We start from the raw sequence: 21,795 nt of genomic DNA on the forward strand, positions 1-21,795 counted from the left end.
TTGAGGGAGAGGGCCTTGGTTTGGTGTCACTAAAATGCCTCCATTTGGAGTTAGGTCCCAGATCCCTCCTGTCATTTCCCATCTGAGTTTTCACTTGTGCCCTTGCCAGGGTTCTCTCATTGCCCATGAGCCCTTCCAACCATGAGTGGGCATCCATCAGAAACTGGAGGACCCAAACGAGTACAAAAGCTCATGGGAGAATGCTGTTGAGGAAGGAGGTCAGAAGCATGTTTTTAGTAAAATGAAATGTGGGGATTAACTGTGGCTTTTCTTTATTCAGGCCAACCATGTCTATAATATTATGATTAGGATGAATTCTCTATACTTGAATGTGTCGGTAGGGGTTTTATGGTTAAAAATACAACTTTAATGTACTTCAAAGCCTATTTATGTTGTTAAAAAAGTTTCATCAGAAATGGAAATAGTAGGGTAAGGTCCTGAATTCAAACTGGGCTACTAAGAGATATTATGATCACATTCTTTCCATGATGGAATTATTTCAATTGCTTATGAAAGCTGAATACGTGCAATCATCTTTCCAGACCTGGTTGACTGCATATTTTATTTGATAAATTAACTAGCTGATGGACCAGTTTTCAAACAACCATGATTATTATTAACCAGTGAGGTTTTTGCTGATTTCTGGATGTCTCATATTCAAATCCTAAGAAGTGATTTTTCATCATTAAAGAGATTTGCAGTATCATCATAACCATTTCTGCTCATCCACTCTTTGTGGGTTTTTATTTTTTTTTGGTTTGTTTGAAAACTATTCTGACTGGCTACTTTGTTCCTTTTTTGCCATTTGACAGTCCACTTTGTTAGTTAGGGAACCAAGTCATTTTGTACATTATGAGTTGCTTGCTATTAGACTCCTTGTTGTTAGAATTAAATTTGTCCTTTTCCCGTCCTGACGGGAACATGAGCTTCCTCTGTTGGATCCCTGCTCAAAGGGAGTGGGGATGCTAGTGGCATAACTGGAGGGAGTACCTTTATATCCTTTTGAACAGTCTCTGGGTGGAATTGTTGAAGGACAGGAAATTCTTTTCTAGCGGAAGAAAGGCGTTTCCCACTTTGGTACAGAAATCTCACACTCCACGTCCTTTGGCACATCACTGTCTGCTGGAGAGCGTGAAGCCAGTGTTTACTGCTGGTTCTTGGGTGTTAAACAGCCCTCCACTGCTTTTATTGTACCATTAATTGCACTTAATGCAGCTGCATTTCTCGTACGCTTGGCTAGGCTCTGAAAATTAAGTAGAGGGTACTTTGTTATAAAATTCACTGTAATGAGCTCTGGTGGGACAGGGTCTGTTAAGTTTGAAATTACCTCAGGCCATTTCTAAAGGACTTCTTAAAATATTTCACATCTATAAAAGTTTGTAACTAGATAAATAGCCACGGAGAGTATAAGACCAGGCAGAGGGATATCCACATTTATCCTCGGTGCATCTTTGATAAAATATGGATGTTTGGAATATTTAAGAGTGGTATTTGTTTTCTGCATTCTCCTCTGCCTTCCACGTTTGCTAAATTTCAGCTTTTAGGCTGGCAGTATGCGCGTTCAGGTTTAGCTGTTTCACACCATGGTTTATACATACAGACTGCCCCCCTACCTGTTCTTTTTGCTTTGAATCCAAATCATATATTAAACTAGAATAAAAAATACGACCCCCATCTGGGTGTACATAAATTGGTTCAAGAAGGGATCACACCTCTAAGAACAAATGCACTGAAGAGACAGCTATAACTATTAGCCAATTAGTTTAATGTGTTACCACTACTAGCTGGGACCTGAAACAGATTCGTGATACCTGACTAATAGATACTCAAAATGACTTTAATTCCCCCAGTATGCTTAGCCTATATGACTGACTGCCGTAATGCTTTGCGGCTAATAAAATTTCAGATTGACTAATTTACTGGGTAGCTTTACCAAAACATCCAAGTAATCCGTACACACTCATTAGAGACAGGTCCAGAACACTTTCCCTTAGGACTGATTTGAAAAACCTCACTGGGATCAGCCTCACTGAGCTTTAGATGCACTGGCACAAATCAGGTGGAGGATCTTCTATGGTTTTAGTGCAGCAATTTATCTGAGTTTTGTAGTTAAAGTTTGAGCAGGAGGTAATTAGAGCCCTCCAAGCTTGAAATTCATGAATCTTATTCCCCCTTTAATAGACTCTATACAAGCTTGCCAAGCTCACTGACTGATATATATGGAGGCTTTGTTAAAAGCCTCCCCAGTCAAAATGTAGTTTTAAAAAATTCAAAATCGGTTTTTCTTTATTTTTAGCTCTTACATGTGTAAACAGGGAAGATGGCCTCCTGTTATAACTGAGGTCCAGTCAGCAGTCTGTTGTGCCCTTTGGAAATATTCACTAGTCAATAATCAAATACCAGCAGCCGTGCAGCCCCACACCTGCTGCCCAGATGGGGCCGACAACAAACATGACATGACCAATGAGGACTGGAGAATAGAGAGGCAAAATGCTGAAGTCTATTTGGTTTCTTCTACTGTGTATCCTCCTTGGAAAAAAAAAAAGGAAGGTAACCTTTAGGCTGCTACCATTTTTGTAGTAGGAGTGCTTGGGTATATGTGTCTCTGCATTAGGCGTTCATAATTTAACCAAGCTTCCCAATACCTACCATGTATATTTTTTAGAAGTTGCATATAAGTTGGAGATTTAAAAATGTGTCTGAAGACACATGCATATACATGTATGTACACGTAAGTATAAGAAGGCAATTATGCCATACCACCTCTTTTTGTGTACTCTCACAAAAGACTATTACACTCAAAATCCATAGTCTAGGTTCAATATTCAGCTATCACCTTGAGGATTTTGATATATGCCAAGATAGTTCATCTCTAATAAATGTTTCTGTTATTTCAATTTTGAACAAGGACATGACATGTGATTTACTTTCTAAAATCTGCGGTTTATGCATGTTCTCACTCGTAAGTGGGAGTTGAACAATGAGAACACATGGACACAGGGAGGGGAACATCACACACCAGGAGCTGTCGGGGGCTGGGGTGGGTGGTAGGAGACGGATAGCATTAGGAGAAATACCTAATGTAGAAGACTGGTTGATGGGTGCTGCAAATCGCCATGACGTGTGTATACCTATGTAACAAGCCTGCACGTTCTGCACCTGTATCCCAGAACTTAACATACTTAAAAAAATCTGCAGTTAAAAAAAAAAAATGTACAAATGACTCTGAGAATATACATCTTTGAGGAAGGGGAAAGGAACTGATGTTTAGTGAATATCCCTTATGGGTCATATATTGTCCTAGGCAGTTACATACACTATCTCATTTAATTCTTAAATAGCATGCTAAAGTAGGTAGTGATATGTTCACCTTTCTGGTAAGCATATTTCTCTGAGATTTTTCTAACTGGCTCAAGGGGGCACAACCTAGGAAGTGACAGAAAAGTCATATATACCACTTTGGTGACTTTCTTTCATCTTCCTCATCAAAAGCATCTTGTCAGCACTTATTTTTGTTTCACTACAGATTAAACATTCAAAGTGAATTAAAATGTTTTGTTTCCTCCCTCTTTGCTAGGTGTATGGTAGAAAACTGCCACATATTTAACCCTTGCCACAACTCTTTGGACTAGGTATTATTATCTCACTGTACAGATGAGAAAACTAAGGTCAGAATGTCAGATGTCTTACCCAACTTCACCAATGAGTGGCTGCCAGGGCTATTATTTAGAGGTAAAGGTTCTGACTCCCAACAGTTGTGCGTTTCATACTGAGCTAAAGCTGTCTTCCCATCTTTTTAAGTGTTCCTGAATACTTGGACACAAAGATGAATAAAAACTTCAAGATCCTTTGATGGATATTGTAGAGGACAGAGCTAGACATATGTTGACACTAAAAATGGAAGAAATCCTTCCTAAAAAGTGAAACTGGTATAAGAGGGAAATAAACTTCCAACAATATATAGAGCTTACTTCATCTCAACTTTGGGTAAAAATCTGAAGCAAATAATGAGTTAGCAGCAATGATGCAAGTGAATAAAAGTGAGTTAGTCCAACAAAATGAAAGTGACTATATAGGCCTTATCAGAATCTGAAAGTGTCAAAGCAGGCTGTCTTGGAGAGGAACAAAAATGAGAGGAGAGCTAAGGGGAATAAGTTGAGCATTTAGTTTTTTTCTAAGTACTGGGGATGAAGTTTGTATAAACAACATTTTTGAAATTTGAGAAAAAAAAAATCTTTCTCACTTCCAATAGAAAGTTTAACCTCAGTGAAGATAAGGCAATGGCTTCTGTTAAAAAAAAAAAAAATATATATATATATATATATCGGGAAACAAGGCCTTTTTCTCTGCCACATATAGGAGTCCTGGCTTTTTCTTCATTGGCATAATCAAAATTCAGTAAGTAATGCATTTTAGTTTTCTTTGATTATTTAATATTCTTTTAGTTCACACCTGTGTATACTAATAATCACTTTCAATACTTGCCTGAGGGTATTTGACAGATCTTGGCTGCAGGGAAGAAATACTTACTGCTTTTGTGATCCAGGAGTTGCAGAGACTCCAATAGCAATTCCAAGCGACTTCTCTGTTTATGACATTTGGAGAACTTTTGCCATGGCAAGAGATGCAAAGACAGAAAACTTGGAGCCAATTGGACCAGGAGAGAACATTTTTACTGTTGAGTGAAGTGGTGGATAACATGGGTAGCATGAAGTGAGGACAAAGCCTCAAAACAACCTCATCCCAAAGTGGGGACCTGCACTTTTTGCAGCATAGTGGTATCTTTGTGAATCTCTACATATGAAGTTTAATGTCTTCATGAACCTGGTAGGAAAGTCACTCTAGTAGTGGAGACTGGGATCCTTGGAAAGAATTTCCTGTTCACACTGTGGAGAAAGCCTGCAGGACTGGCAGAATGGAGTCTCATCAACAGTGGATGAGAAGGGACAGGTTTTGGAGGAACAATGGTGGCTTGGATTTAGATCTATGCAGGCAGCTTTCCCCATCGGAGTCCAGTGCTGAGTGTAGACCACAGATCACTACGTTGTTTGACCATCATCTGGAAGAACTGGAGGCTCACATCCCTATTGTGGTTCTGGGCACCACACCGTGGTACATTGAGTTTGTAGATTCAAGTTATAGTGAAATACTGAAAGAAAAAAAAAAGTGTGTGGCTTATTTCTCAGCTTTACCTAAACTCTGGTAAGTTTGCAGGATTTTAAACGTTTTTCATCTCTGTCTCATGGCTTTTGCTTGCTACTGCTTCTCAGGACATAAACATTCAAAGTCACTTTTTAAAAAATCCCTTAACCTTGGGTATGTTTCCATTACTCTCTTTTCATAGGAGAGGAATCCCTTAGTCTCCTTTCTTCCTTGTGAATTTTCAGAGTTGTTGACCTCTCATCTGCTGCTCAACTGACTGCAGCGCCCTACCCAAGACCTTCATGGCTTTCCCATGACACTTGACAAGAGTCCACCAGTCTCTCCTTAAAATGTCCTCTCTTCTTTATAGGACACCGGTGCCTCTGGATCCACCCTCTACTGTCTGGCTCTCCTTGCTCAGGCTCTTGCTGGTTCCCCCCTTCTGCCTCTTTATAGATGCAGATGTTCCCCAGGCTGGGCCCCTAGCCCACCTCCCATTTTGTCCTCCCATGGCTTCTAATCCCACTTGTGTGCTAATGACTTACAGCCAAATTCTTATCTCTACCAAGAACTCAATTCTGCACCTCAGACCCATTAGGCATCTCACTGGGCTTGCCCTAAAGACATCTTGCTTCAACTTCCCATCTTCTCCTTAAGCCTTCTTCCCTTCCGCACTGCCCTGTCACAGGGAAGGAAGAAACCATTATGCTCTGTGCTAACTCAGATCCTTGAAATTCATACTGCACTCTTGCTTTTTCCCATAGGAGTTAATCACAAAGCTGTCTCAAACCTACCTTCTAAATACCTTTAGAATTGACCCCCTCGCTACAGTCTTAATAACTTAGTTACTAGTGTCAACTCCTCACCATTTATTGGCTAGACCATGCAATAGCCACGTTTTCAGCTTTCCTCCACAGTTCAACCTTCTGCACCACACCTCAAGTGATAAAACACACATATATGCTTATGTCCTGCTGGGCTCTAACTTTTCAAATGGATGCCGAATGCTGTGTGTGAACTGTGAACTCCTTTGCAGTGTTGATGGGGCCCTTTGTGAAAGGGCCCGGCATGTTTTCCCCATACATGAATCTCCCATGTCTGGCTCAGCAGTTCGTACCACTGTATGTGTCCTTCTCTATTCCTGAATGCTCCCCTCATCCCCACCAATCCGTGGTTTGTTTGCCTGGAAAACTAATGCATGTGTCTAGCTCAGATACTCTCTTATTTTTCACTAGAGTTACATGCTCCTTTTCCTGGAGCCTTCCAGGCAAACTGTTACGTTTTTGCAGTTTGTATTTCTCCCAAGTCTCTATGTTCCTTGAGGGTACTGTTCCCTGTCATTTCCTGAATCTGAGAAGTTTCTCGCATCTCAGGGTCTTTATACTTTCTCTTCCCTTCACCTGGATGTCATGTCCCTCCTTGCCTTTATTCATGTCTCTACTGAAATATTGTATCCTTGGAGAGGCTTTCCCTGATTTTCCATGGAATACAGAAATCGCTGTCCCTTCTTTTCCATCCCCTTTTAAAAATGTTCCTTTCCATGGCTGCTCATGTGGAGAAGTGCATGTGTTGCTGCTATTTTTTTTCATCTGGCTCCCCACTAGAATGTCAGCACCAGGCAGCCCCATTTGTCTGTCTCTTTTGTTCACTCTTTGGTGGCCCATGGCCTGGTACTTAGTAGGCCCTCAGTGAGTATTTAGATGAATAACTGAATTATCTCCTTTTCAAACAACAGTGGCTGGCACTGAGTAAGCACTCAGTAAAGTTTTATTAAAATAGCAAATACAGAGTATACATTGAACTGTGGTTAAATAAGTTCCCACTGCCTGAACTCGCCACACTGAAGAGACTGGTGGCTTCCAGGAAAAGAGAAGCAAGACAGCTGGAAAACAAATGAAAATGACTGGCTAGTGGCAAAGTCCGTTCTCATCAGAATTCTGGTTCAGTTATTCAGTTCAAATTTTTGGCAAGTGATGCAGATTCTTTTTCAGAAAATGTTGATTGATTGCACAGTTGTACCCACTTCATTTGCAAACCTTCATTATCTCTTTCTCCTTTCCTCCCTCTGTCTGCATTTAGAAGGGGAGGAGCAGTATATAATTCCACAAGGCAGTTTTTGTGAATAAACCAACTAACTGGCTGCTGCTTTCAGTCCCACAGTCTCCTCACAGAATACAAGTATCTGACTTAGTTGTGCATTCTCTCTTGACTGGATCTCCTTGCATTCATTCATTTGAGTATTCATTTGATTACTTACTCATTCACTCAGTGAATCAGTTGTTCAGTCCCATGGATGACACAGGCCATCTGTGGCTGCTTGGCTCTTGTCTAAAGCAGGAGTTCTTGACTTGGGGTCTGTGGCTGTATTTCAGAAGCTCTCTGGAATTTTTGTAATTGTATATGCGAAATTTTATGTTTGAATGTTGTCTTATGAAGAGGGTTTGCCTAAACAGCTCTGTTATCCAAAGAAAGAAACATATTAAGAACCTCCAATAGAGAAGGACTTGAACTTAGCCTTCAGTCTGAATAATAAGTCCTCAAGTTAAGTGTTTTCTCCTTAATTCATTGTATGGTGGTGATAAGTATAAAAGTATTGCTTAACTATGTTCTTGATTCTAGGTCTGACAGTCTTATAAGCCTGTTTACTATTCTGCGTCCTCCAAATTGTGCTCATCTTATTTATTTTCTAACTTTCCCTAAATCATAGCCTCTGTAGCTATCCAAGAGGCAGACACCAATGGTGCTGCAGACCTTGATCCGCTAACATAAGTAAAACTTAGCTCCTGCCCAGTGACCATTGAAAATTGTGTGGGCTTTTGTTTATGTGAAATTAGAGGGAAGATGGTGGGGCTGTAAGAACCGATTTCAGTTTGCAGTGGTGGCGGCTATGTACATTTATCTCATCAAGTTATGTCTGAGGCATTCAGCATCTCAAAATGAATGCCAATTACTGCTGGAATAGGGCATGAGTGAATCCTTCAAAAGAAAATTCAGTGGGCAGTTGCTGACACTCAGTGAATTGCTGGCTCTTTGCCCAAGTGTGTGTGAAATGTTTGCACTGGTTTGAGGCCCTGATTGCAGTTGGCTTGCAGGGTTTATAGTGACACTGTAGATTTGATATCACAATGTAGGACAGGCAGAAGCTGGTGACAACATACAGGGGGAAAAAGTCCTAATATTCCTGTTAAAATTGGGATAAGGATAGTTATTGAGAAATGCCATCTTTGGCCCGGCCTCTGCTTTTCACAACAAAGAGACGAGAGCTGACATGTGCTGAGCGCCCCCGTGGGCCGGGCACTGTGCTCCAGAGTGTTCACCCATTCACAAGTATTTGTTGTGTGCCTTCTGCATTCTGGGCCCAATTCTAAATGCTAGGGCTTCGGCAAAGCACAAAATTATTCCTCTGGCTTGGGAAGGTAACAACAAGCCAGTGGGAGAGACAACACTACGCAAGTAAGCTCTAGGAGGACAATTAAATCAGGGTGGGGCATGTCCTCACAACTGCTGGAAGAGGCATTAACCCTTTTGACAGAATGAGAAATTGAGGTCCATGGAACTTAATTTGTCTAAGACCACCCAGCTAATAAGAGAAAAACAGAGGATTTAGAACATGGTCTGCCTGACTCCAGAACCTCAGTCTTTTCCTCTGTGCACAGCTGTCTCCCCATAATGCGACCCCTCCCATAGAGCTCCTTTGTCCAGCAGGGAAGACGAGCACATCCTGGAAATGAATCAAATATCCCACAGTAAGTGACTTGAATCACAGACGTGCACTTCAGAACACGGAGGTGATACAACAGTCTGGTTGGTGATTCAGATGCCCAGCATGGTGCCAAGCCAGTTGCTGTGATGCAGGTGTGGACATCAGGGTTTTCATCTAAGCAGTGGTGTTGAGGTGAAGGGGGAGAGAGAATTGAAAAGTTGGGGTTTTCAGACAGTGCCAAATGGACATTGGTCTACTGGGTGGTAATTATGTGACAGTTATGCTGCAGTATTGAGCCCCAAGAAGTCACTGTGGAGTGTGGTCCCAGCCCCTTAAATTTCTAAGAGTGTGACAGTTCATCGTTGTTGCAGCTTAAGAGAAAGCAGGTTGGCATGGGTGCACCTGGAACATGCATGTGTAGCTACATTAACATGCTTTTGCCTTTTCCTTCATGTCTGATCAGTAGATCCCAGGGTCCTGGCCATTGATAGTCCACTGTTCATGTAACATCACTCCATACTCCAGTTCTGGCAGTATCTTATTCCAAAGCCTTCCCTGACTCCACCTCTCCCTGCCTCCATCCTCAGTTAAGAGTTGTACTTTTATTGCATTTTACTCATTTGCTTATATATCAGTGTCCCACTAGACTCTGATCATCTGGAGTGCTAGGAGGTGCCTTTTTATTTTTATATTCCCTGACACAGTGTCCAGCACAGATAGAGGCTCAACAATACTTCACGTGGATACTTTTAGCTTTCTTCTGCCAATGTATCTAGAAATGGAAATAGGGGCCTTGCTTATATTCCTAGCACCTTGGTCAATGGGGTTAATATCTTCCCTCTCATAAGGTTTCACTAAATATTGGATGAATAAATATCATTCTGTAGTTTGAGATTGTTGAGCTTTGGGAGTTGATCAGAATGACTTTTCAATAGCAGGTGCTGTTATAAGCGGAGTCTTGTGTCCCTTGGGCCAATACCCCACTGCTTCACAGAACTATTTATGTTGACTGTTCTTTTGGCAGGAAGCAAGCTACTGAGCATGATGCCAAGCATTGATGTGGCCCAAAAGCTAAAGAGAGAGAGAGAGAGAGAGAGAGAGAGAGAGAGAGAGAGAGAGAGAGGCGGGGGGGGGGGGAATGACTGAATGTATGAATGGAGGAACAGTACAGAGAAGAGGGAGAAGGCAAGAGACCTTTTGTTCTTTCTCCCACAGAAACACAAGCTATTTCCTGCAGAACGAGCATTTGTTCCCTGTCATATCAGTGGCCTAGGAAAGCCTAGAGGATGAATGGAGCATTAGACTGGAAGCAATAAGGTTGTGCCTGACTTACCTCAGTATCTGCAGCAGATGTTACAAATGTCATAACATGAAGCTTTGGGATCAGACTGAAAAATAAAAAATTAAGATACCAGATGTGGATGTCTTCCTTTTACCAGCAAGTGCAACTGACACTGCACTCATTCAGTGGTAATCTCCACCTCCTTCTTACTGGGTGGAATTGTGCCATAACTGTTTGCTTGCTGCTGAGGTCAGAGGAGGTGACAGCAGCAAAGCAGCACTCTTGGGAAAAGCTTTTAAGACAGTTTGCAAATGAAAGTGTAATCATTCCTTTCCCCCTGAGGGAGCATGCAAAATCTAACCCTCATTAAATATTTAACTGCTCAAAAAAATTTTAGTGTATTTGTAGGGAAGGTAATTTCTACCAATGAAAAGTCAAGTATTAAACTTTGCAAAGTTAGTGCTGTATTCACATCTTAAATTTGATATGTTCTCTTTGTTCTTCCCTTTGAGAGCTGTTATCAGAGAGCTCATGGTGTCTTTCTGTGAACTGTAGGCATAATTCATGAAAGACACATGGTATCCCCGCCGGAAGTACGTCGTAGGTGTTTTGTAGAGGAAAGTGGTCATTGGAAGAAGAAGAATTTAAACAACAGAAGCAGCTCAAAACTAGAACCTGTAGATTGTATTCAGAAAGCAGAGCACCATCTTCCATCAGGAGTATGTTCAGAGGCTTGGAGCCTGGACAGGTGTGCTGCCCACTCTGCATGGCCCACCGGCCTCCTCTGACACAAAGGCCTGCCTCGCCCAGTTGACTGGATCCTTGTTAGCTTCAAATCCTAAGTCCCCAGAAGAGTGCCTGCCTCGGTCTGAGACTCAGTATGTATTTGCCACCATAGCCCTGATGCCAGAAGAAATTAGTTTCTGTTTGCTTGTTCAGTTCATCTTAGATAAAAAATCAAGACTCTCTAGCCCTCAAAGATCCTCCTAGTCTATATTCTTTATTCTGAACTCATTTTATAACTGTCTCACTCCCCAAATTGAGTGTGGGGTGTGGGTGGGTACAACCCAGCATACCCTGTATCTCCGCTGGGACTCTAAAGATACCCAGCATACCCCGTATCTCTGCTGGGAATTGATTTTGGGGATGATCTTTTCTTTTTATCATTTATTTTGTAAAGAAAAAGGAAACTCATATTCCTTTCACTGTGTAAATGTTATTAAATAGTTAACTTTAAGCTTTATATCCAGAAACAATCCCTGTGACATCAAGTGGTTGAACCCAATAAATACTTACAAAAGCCTTGGATGTCTTTTAAGTTGTTAAGGACTGAAGCCCAAAAAATAAAAACAGTACTCTCTTCTTTATAGTCATTGTTCTTCTGAAATAATTAAGCAAGTAAAATTGCAATGAATCAGTAATAACTACCGGTTTTTAAAATTAGTAACAGCACTTTTAGAGTCTCAGGAACAGCAGGCATGCCCTCTTCTATGAGGCAGTCCCCTCCTCAGGACCCCTGGCATCTCCTGAGGATTTCCCTCATGTACCCCACTCCCCAGGCCTCAGCCCAGGCTGTGGATCATGCCTGCATTTTCCTGAGGTTCTCTCCTCTGAGATGTTGACTGTCAAACGTTGACCTCATTCCCTCAAGTGCTGTCACTCCAAACAGCAGCTTAACCCACAGCCTTAAGGATTTCATTGTCAAGGGGAAGGGTGAGTTCTCTCATGAAGAATGTTAATTACTCCATATGTAGCCCATGTGAGGGACATACAGTGGTTCCTATAGTAACTATGAGATTGTTGGAGAAAGGCCGTTTCCCTCTTTCCCAGCTACAGAAGGAGAGATATCTGCCTAGGAATTCTCATTTCCTTCAGTGGAAAAGAAAGGTGGGGGGGGGGCAAAGTGAATCTTTAAAATGGAAACTTTGTACTAAGAAGCTCCTGTAATGTGTTGCCAACCAAGTATACAAAAACATGTTCAAGACTTACTACACTGATATTTGGTTGCTATTTTACATTTAGAGCACTATGCCATTTTGGTGTAGAAAATGGTAAACATTTTCAGAAATCATATGAATGCTATTTAATTCTCAAGAAGATGAGAAGTGCATAGTAAACACTCTCTCGACTAAACAGATAAATTGAACATTGTATGCTCTCCTCTTAGTTCTTAATAGCTGAAGCAATACAAATATACTTCTTTAAGGAAAACAGACATGGTTTCTTTTTATCAAAAGCAGTTCATTTATAATTATTAAAACTTGCACAGTCTTTCTTTTCCTAATGCAGCCAGCCCATACTGAAATTTTGAAAGACATTTAAATATGCACTGCATCAAAAAATGTTGGATCATCATAAGACTTCTTAAAGTTTCAACTGCTTTATTGGATTAAATATTCTTTTTTGTCTAAATTGGTGGTATAACATGTTAGTAGGTTCTGAGACATGAATTATGAAGATGGAGTTTTTTTGTTGTTTTTAAAAATTCCCTAAATATTAATTTAAAAATAAACCCAAAGTGTACTACTCCTAAATACATGAGTTTTTTTCTTATATTATTTGTTACCAGATAGGTGATTAATCACGTGCCTGATTAGCAATGCTTGTCCCTATTTCTCTTCCACATTCTTCAGTTATCCTATATTTTAATAGTAGAAACTAATGATAAAAGTACACTGAAAAATGACTGTTATGTTTTCAAATATATATATACAGTGCATTGCAAAACACATACACCGCTTTCGACAACGAAGTTTCAGTTATCACGTTGCTCTGTGGGTTAAGCTGGTTCCCAGTGCTATTTTTGTCTCTTCTCCAAACCTGAAAATTTCCTGGTGTCTAAGGCATGCACAAATACTGAAGAGTTTCATGTTGAAGGAATACAATTTGTGAACATAGACCTCACAGAAGGCAGAGTGCTGACGGCCAGTTTCAGAATAAAGACTTAGCCTATATTACATGCAAACTGAGATATTTTAATTTTGATCGGGAAACAGATACACGCATTAATACATACCTCAGGAACTTCTGGGACTCCTGGGAAAACCCTCCCCGGCTTCTTTGGCCTTACAGTAAAGAAGGCTAATAGAGATTCTTCAAGGGAAATTCCTTTCCTTTTCTTCTATAACCATGGAAAGACTCATTAAGCATTCTATATTTCATTCTTTCTCAGCCCTTGACTTTGCTTAGCCAAAGCCCAGGGAGTAAATGTCTGGGGATTCCATTAAGTACACCCTTGAGTGCCCCCTTCCCCCAGGAACCGCTTGGGAACAGATCCTTCCCTGTTGGATGGAGGATTCAGAGGGCAGCTATCAGGGGTGACGGGGCATGAAATCTAGCTTTGTGCCAGGTGTTCCTTGCAACTACCTGTCCAACTTGAAGACTACATTTGCCCATTATGCTGTACTGCTCTCCACCTTATGGGGGAAGATAAAAAAGTGTCTGAAATAATCTTTCCTATCCACCAATGACTGCGTTGGCCTGATAAAACAATCCATTAGAAACACTGCCTCACAGTGTTACACTCCTCTTTACTTCAGAGTGCCTTCTTCAAGTGATTCCTCCAATAGCAACCCCTTCTCTGGCTCTCTGCCTGTGGTTCACCTTCCCATTGTGAACAATGCTGGTGAGGAGCTGGGCTTATGAAGAGAAAAGGCAGCCCAGGGCACAAGGCAAATAGGGCTCATGACTTTTCCCCTTTCATTATGTGTGTCCACCGAGCTGTCCTGCTTCTGTTTTGTAATGGGTTCTTCTATGGCAAGCTGACCTTTCAGCTGAATAGGTCAAGCTCCCACTGAGCGCTAATCCTCAGCCCTCCTCACGTGAGTGCCTCCCTGGAGGTGAGGAACACTGGTTAGGAATATGACTGGGAGGGTCTCGTGTACTCCCCAAGGAAGGGTTACCTTTCACTGCACTGAATTAATTCTCATAGACCTCCATGTGAGGTTATGCTGAAGAGTCCAGATTAGAACATTCCTGCTGACATTGTGGAGGGGCAAAACTAAGTTTTCAGATGCATGTTTCAGACTGTGTTTCCCCTGTACATCTTCTCCTTTTTAATGTCAGAAATGCCAAGTGCACAGTCCTAGTGATTCATTGGATTCATTTCATTGGATCTGATATGAGACAATCAGAATTTTCCTAGTTGATTTTTTTAAAAAATTACTAAACCCCTCTCTATATATTTCTCTTCCATTTAAAATCTCTTAAAACTCTAGGTGTTTTATTTTTAACACTTGTACAACTTGAAATGGTAGCATTGTGATGTTTGTCGATAATTATATACTGGGCCTAGTTTTATTTTAAATGTCATAAAATTTTCTTTTGGACTATTAGGTTTTATAACACTAGTTACCTTATAGTAGCTAGAAATTTTCAACATCAAGTAGGCACTAAGGTTGAATTGAATTTGAATTTGAAGTTGAATTCCTGTGGCTTGGGCTTTCTTTCTTATACTAGTTTGTATAAGCTGTTCAACTCCTACAGCTCTTACGTCTGACCCTTATTGAGCTGGTAACATAATCTTCACAGACAAGTGGTTGCACATTCCATTGATTTGGCAATGCCCCGTGTGTGTGTGTGTGTGTGTAAATGTTAATTTTGTTAATGTTCTTTAAATTTCGGAAAATAGTCTTTTAGTTGAACAAACAAGCAAATGAAATATGTCAGTAGATCAGATGAAACAGTGGCCCATTCCACAATAATAATTGTACAATATGTCTGGGCTACTAAGTGGTTTTAGAAACTGTCAATTTCTAAAATACAGAAATCTGAGAGAGCTTCATAAACAATGTATTACTTTTCTGTGGATGACAGACCCTGTTGAGGAAATGCTCCTTTAGGTTTTTTTTTTTTAGATCATTAATGATACTCTATAAACATAATGAGATTAACATGGAGAAACAAAATACCTGTGTTTGCAGTATTCTTTAGTTGTCAGATTATTGTCTCAGTTCTCAAAATGCCAGATGTGATAGGATAAGTGCAAGATAAGAAGTACATATTTAACATCTATTCAGTTAGCATTAATGCCCCAGTTAAAGCTGGGCTCCTACCAGGGGCATAATGGGCTCCTGTTTAACATATTTATGTTGGTTGTAAAATTAGGAACTGTCATTACAGCCCACATCACCTGCATAAGTGCAAAACATATAAATCAAGAGACGTTCCAGTGCCATAAAAATGCCATTGAATAGAATAGCATGAAACTACTTGCAAGATACTTGTATATTATGCTAGTGTGTATGGGGATGCATACTCAGATTTCTAGGGGGTTTGGAGAACAAAGAATAACTATACAGATAGAACTCATGGAGTACAGAAACAGAAGGAAAAGAAAGGCCATCAGTAGCCAGACTTGAATAAACCCCCACATGCTCCACTAAAAACAGCAGTCTCTATGCCCCCAGAAGGCATTTGAGCAGCTTTACATTGTCACTGGAGCTTGCATCTTGGGCCTCCTAAGTAAGTAAACTTATCTGTGATGTTTTAAGGTCCCTTATAATCTAGTGGCTATTACTCCCTTGGCCCCCTTGCAATCCAGTTCTTTGTAAAATGGTTTATGTTATCTAAAATTAGTTTTTTGTTTTGTTTTTTTTTGGTGAGGTGCAGTGGTTTATTTTGAACTTCGTAATTGGAGGCCCTGAAGTCCCCCCCACACCCCACCAAATTATGAACTATTAATAAGGAGCTTTCTGAATCCTAATTACTGCCTCAAAAACAGAGTGGACACTTGAGAAGTTTTTCAGCTCCCCCCCTCTCCCTCCCAAAAGCCACACACCCCCATAATCTCACACACAGAAAAAAAAGGCTGCAGATTTTATTCATGTGGGATCATTCACACCAAGCTACCATAATGTGCAATTAACACTCTAGAAACTGAAAACAGTATTCAGCAAGACAGCTGCATTATCAAAAATGCCAAAGGAGTTTTGAAGGGAGTAATGTGCATGTTAGAATAGGAAATTAATCAGAAATGTGCACACCCACCCACATATACACACAGTAGTATGGTCTTAAGTATATCTGAATATTTAAACTGTAAAAACTCTATGTCTATATTTATAATAAAGATTAATCTCAGCATAGTAAACTGATTTCTCTGTTTTAAGATTTTTAGTTGTGTGTTTTGCTTCTGAAGCAAATGAGGAGGCTGGAGTAGAGATCTCTAAGATCCCTACCAGCTGGAATATTCTTTTGATAATAATCACTCTTCAATTATATTTTATAAATTTTCCCATTGAAAAAAACTGCCTCTGTTATTTTTCTCGTGTCAGTAATAATGATACTTAACACACACACATTTTCACAGTGCCTTGCAGACATTGCAGACACAAACTAACAATTGCAGGGGCAAACTCCCTACTTTGCATAGCACAGTAATCACAAGTTTGTTTATATTATAATCGCTACTAAGCTATGGATTTAACTGACCAACTTAGTAACTGAAATGCAACAGAATTATCCCAGCAGTGTTTCACTCAGATTTTCTTGTTGACTAGCTGAAAGTGTTTCTAGAAGTAAGAAAGTAGGGGATTTTGATTTTATTTTCAATTAGTAGTATCTGGGCTTGTGAGAGTGGAGGTTTTCAATAAAATTTTCAAGAAAAGCAGGAAAATATGGGGAATTGTTAGAAACATAGAAAGCATCTGAATATTTTATTTCATAAATCAGTATAAAGCAAATAGATTTTTATGATGTTCTCACTTCTGATTTCTGTACATCACTTCCCTTTTTTGTTTATAAATTTGTTTTGACCACGACACATCCCTGGAGTCTCTCTGAATCTGCTGTAATTCTGGGTGCTAATTGATTTGTGAATCGTTCATTGCTCAATTAAACTCCATTAAATTAAAAAGAAGAAGAAGAAGAAGAAAAAATAGCCAGAAGAACAATTTAAAACAAATTGGAACCCCACGTAAAAAAAATAATAATATAGAAATGATGCTCAATCCTGGATTCCACAGATATTATGCATTAAATCCACTTCTGTTAAGGATTATGAGGACTCCTTGTAGGGTAGGTACCTGCAGGCAAAAGCATGTGAAGCGTGCCTGGAAGAGAAGGATTGACTCTTAGTGAGAGAACAGGAGTGTCCAGGAGCTCCAGATAAGAAACAGTCACTGACCTGGTGAGGCACATGCTGGCCAAGGATCTGTCTGGGCTTCTTGTCAGTCCTATAGGAATAGTTACACATGAATATGCAGTAAATGTGAAGTCCAGCCATCTCAGGATGCTTAACACTAGTACAAACGATTTGTAATGAGAGTGTCTTAACCTGTATGTTGTGCTAATTAAATTGTGATGAAGTTATTACATTAGAAAATACAAAAAGTTTTCTGCTTGCTTTTTTCTAGCCTAGAACATATAAGAAGTTTAGTTTTATCTGGGGTGGGGTCGAGGGGAGATAAGGCAGTATGCAGATACTTAAAAAAATTACCTTAATTTTAAGAAAAACAGTATACTAATTTATTTTAAAGGAACCTGAATATTCATATGTTTTTATTCCATTATAGGGAAAACAATCCAAAAGGAAAATTTTTAAAGTGTGGATGTGGTTTTTTTGATGTTTCTGGAAGTCTATATTCTTCTAGGTTAAAAATTCAACCTAGGCTATGCTTATGCTTAGATAACTCAGAACTAAAATTAATACTGGGTGGTGGGTCAGATCTCATTGTTACACTAAATAGCCAGTGATGCCATTCAAAAGAAATTACGCTGAAGGTATGAATCACAGTTCCAACTTAATTGTTCTGTTTTCTTTCTTTTTTTCTTTCTTTTAAGTTATAGGTGCACAGCGAAGGAGAAGCCCCAGTGCACTAGCCATTGAAGTATTTGAAGCACATTTGGGAAGTCACATTTTGCAGGTACCTTTAAAACAAAAAGAAGCTTGCTTATATTGTACTAAGAAAAAGCCCTATGTTTAAACACAATTTAAAAAAAAATGTCAATTGTATATTTGACTGTTATTTTATCTTGGAATTCCAACATTCTTATGAGTTTATTTTTTTCTTTTTAGAAAGCCATCCTTTGAGAGAATGTTAATGAGAAAGGGAGGGCAAGTATTATTTGTGCCGAAATAATTCAGATGATTTGCTCTATTTAGTTGATGCTCAATGTGTAGTAACTGGCTGTTCCACAGTGGTTGTGCGCGCTGTATTTGTAAGTGGATCTATGTGTGTCTCTTTGGAGCTATATATTGTTTTTGGAAGAGCAAAGTTTTGTTGTGAAAGTACTGTGACAGTTTTTTGTGTTGCCAAATTTCCTTTTTGCTTGAGTTTGTATCTGTGACTGCTTCAAATCTTAATGTTTGCCTCCCCAAATTAGAAAATTTGTCAGGGTAAAATATAGTATATTTTAAAATAGTAAAAGGAGACAGATAACTGATTTTGCCAATGAACTTCATGGCAAATAAATGTTAAAGGTCACTAGGATGAAAATGTAGTTACATAGCCCTAGAGAAAATCTGTTGCAAACTCCGCATCTCACTTACTCAAAATTTTTTTTATTAAGACATTGCCATCGATTCCACACATCTGTCTTCAACCATGGATAATTGTGCCACATTGGTCCTGCTCCTAGGACAGATGTTGTCATGGCCATTTTTTAAAAATCTGTGGAAGACACACTTTTTCACATAGAATTGAAGAAGCAGATAAGTTTAGGATATCTGGACTGCTTACTGTATTTGGAAAAAGTAGCTATGTTTTTCTGAGATAAACTTTGGAGTAAAATAAAAGTATACTCCAGATCCCCGTTCATTCAGAGTTTATAAAGATGGCCTTTATGGAGCTTTCATTTTCTAAGTTGTCAAAAGTTATATTAAATCTAGCTATTATTCCCTTAAGTATGTGCATTAGGAAACTATTATGAGATTCTGTGTAAAAAAGAAAATCACTCATTGTCAAATCCTGGTGGTTCTCCAAAGCAGTGTCTCTACTGGCAGTTTCAGAATCACACAACACTTGTTCATAGGATGCATTCTTGGGCCTCAACCTAGACCTACTAAATGAGAGTTTATAGGGGAAAGTCCAGGAATTTGTGTTTTTTAACAATCTTCTGAGATAATATTGATGTTCCATCAGGTCTCAGATAGCTCATTTCACATTTGAAAGTTTAAAGCCCTGAGAAGTCTTAGTTACTTTATATTTTTGTGTATTCTTATGTCTCATTTTTCCACCAATATCTGTTAATATCTCATATAACTGATGTTTCTTGAAATGCATCTTGGGAGTTGTTATTCTACAATGTACATAAAATTTTGAATTACCTTTGCTGTAACCTAGGATTAGTTTCAAGGATACAGAAAGAATCATATTTCTTTCTAGATCTTCAAATTTTTATTTCCTTTTTTCCCATATATACTGTGTTCAGAATCTTTATTATAGGTTTTGTATGGGCCATGACATATAAATTGTTAGACTCTGATGTGATTCAGGGCTCTTTCTGTTTCTATTCTGAAGCAGTCAGAAATTGTTACCTAAGGCTTAGCCAATGAAAGAAATGATTCAAAGACTAGTCCTAGACTATTATATTCTTAATTCTTTCTGGAAATCATGATGCCTATGAGGAAGGTGTCTTAGTAATTGCAAGAATTTAAAACTGACACAAACTTAGGAGTTTGAATCAAGCACAAACTCAGTATAAAAATATAATGTAAAATGGCTCTCCCAAATGCTAAATTAATGTTATACTTCATTGAGAGAATACAGGATCTAGAATGGGGCTGCAAGCTCATTCCCATTTTGGGTGGGGGTCACATTCAGACACAATATGATGGTGGCATCAGCCGTCACACCAACCTAGACAGCTGGATGCCATTTGGAGTAGAATAATCAGTCTGTGAGTAAACTAGAAATCATATTACCTGAAGAGTGGCAAAAAGCTTGAGAAAGTTTAGTCTGGAAAACATGACTTCAAATGGGCATCATTGCCCTCTCTATTTATTTGAAGGCCTCATTTAAAAAAAAAAGATATAGGATTAGTTATATTCTGTATAGCTTCAGAGTATAGGAAAAAAGATAAATGGATGAAAATTTAAAATGTTCAATTATGTCCATACAAGAAGACTCGTAAATAGGGCTGGTCACATTTGGAATATGTTTGAAGCTGTAGGCTTTGAGGAGAAATATAGATGGCTTGGTAAAGATGCTTTCAAGAAAGGCATCTGAGCATGGTTGCACTATGTAATCTTACATTCACCATAGAAACTAGAACTTTTTGTATGATTTGGTTTTAGCACTAATGGTTATGGAGTGGAAGAACTACTATACACTACTCTAAATTAAGTACTCAAATTGTAGGCAAGAAGGGGTTAGGAAGTAGTAGTAACAAGAGGAGCATCCCTTAAGGTATCTTATCAGGTGTTTTGCCTAACTAGCAGGGAAACCTTTCAACCCATATGCCCATGTCTGCACCATGTTCAACAATGTCTCAATGTTCAGTAAGGATGAGATGGCTTCTACATTTTGTTTAAGAAGGAGCCATGGTAGAATCTGGTTGATTCCTAAAGGCTGGAATGAATTCTTTCTTCTCTTTCCTCCTCCTTACTTTTCCTTCACTTGCAAATAGTTAATAAAAACCTGTGTGGTTAACAAAGTGTAGCCATAGTCTCTAACCTGACAATTTATAGTCATTTAACACTCCCCTTAGCCCCCACAAGTTTCAAATACTTTGTAAGAACACAGAAGTCACTGTATGTGGCTGCTGTTTTTAAAGAGCTTACAGTCATTCAGGGAAAGAGGAACCAGGAGGTTGTGTAAAGTGAGAAACATCACACAGATCAAGTACTATGGGACCACAAAAGAACAAGGCTCTGAATTTACCATACAGCACCAAAGAAGACTTTTCAAAGTTGTTGATGGATGAATAGGAGTTTATTAGGCAAAGAAAATGGAATACTATTCCAACCAAAGGGTACATCAAACACAAAAGCATGTAAACAAGTAATGATAAGTCTCACTTAGGGACTGTTTAGGTGTTTGATATAATGGCTGCTTCACATATGCAGTGGGGACATATAAGAGATGAAAGTAGAGTGATTATAGGAGCCGTATTACCAGGAGGTGTGGACTTGATTCTCCATGAAGAGTCCATGGATAGGGCTTTTATGCAGGAGTGATAAGAGAATGATTTGGTTTATTTCTGGAGTTATTATCAAAATACAATGTCTATGAAGTCTGAGTTATAAGATACTGATATAAAGAGACCATTTAGGAAATTTTTTAACAGAGTTCAGGAAAATGAAGATCTTTTCCAAGATAGAGCTCTGTGAATGGAGAGGCAGCTATGGAATTGAGAAAGAATCATTAGCACATGGTCAGTAATTAGAGGTGAAAGGCTAAAGAATGACAGGATTTAATTATCACCACAAGTTTTCTAGTTTGGCTACTAGCTGTCTGATTCTACTACCTGAGAGAAGTCAAAGGGATGGTCTCTTAAATAGCCAAGTTGATGTGAGGTAAGCACTTAGAAATGTAGGTCCTATTTCTGCAGAGAATCCTCAGGCTAGGTCTGGAATTACTGATCACTGGTGTATAGATAAATGATAAGTTCGAATTAAGGTTGGGTTACAGACCTATGGAAGTTACATGGAGCAAAGAGAGGGTTAAGGAGAGCCCACCTGGGGTATGTCATCATTTAAGAGGCCAGTAAACATGAGAAAGGAATG

The 21,795-nt window shown here is 39.2% G+C and overlaps 1 protein-coding gene across 14 annotated transcripts in view; it reads left to right on the forward strand.

Annotated features, from left to right (window-relative positions):
• The window catches only part of NPAS3 (neuronal PAS domain protein 3), an 870,070-nt gene that overhangs the window by 411,644 nt on the left and 436,631 nt on the right, over positions 1–21,795 (forward strand). For 11 of the 14 annotated variants that reach the window (XM_035262010.3, XM_035262012.3, XM_002753796.7 and 8 more), the window contains one exon: positions 17,910–17,992. In XM_035262010.3, the coding sequence (XP_035117901.2) occupies positions 17,910–17,992 (83 nt within the window). The remainder of the gene's footprint in view (positions 1–17,909; positions 17,993–21,795) is intronic. The other 3 variants (XM_035262011.3, XM_009005915.5, XM_078334760.1) reach the window with 1 other exon arrangement.

Source organism: Callithrix jacchus, chromosome 8, assembly GCF_049354715.1.
Source record: "Callithrix jacchus isolate 240 chromosome 8, calJac240_pri, whole genome shotgun sequence".
Taxonomy (NCBI): domain Eukaryota; kingdom Metazoa; phylum Chordata; class Mammalia; order Primates; family Cebidae; genus Callithrix; species Callithrix jacchus.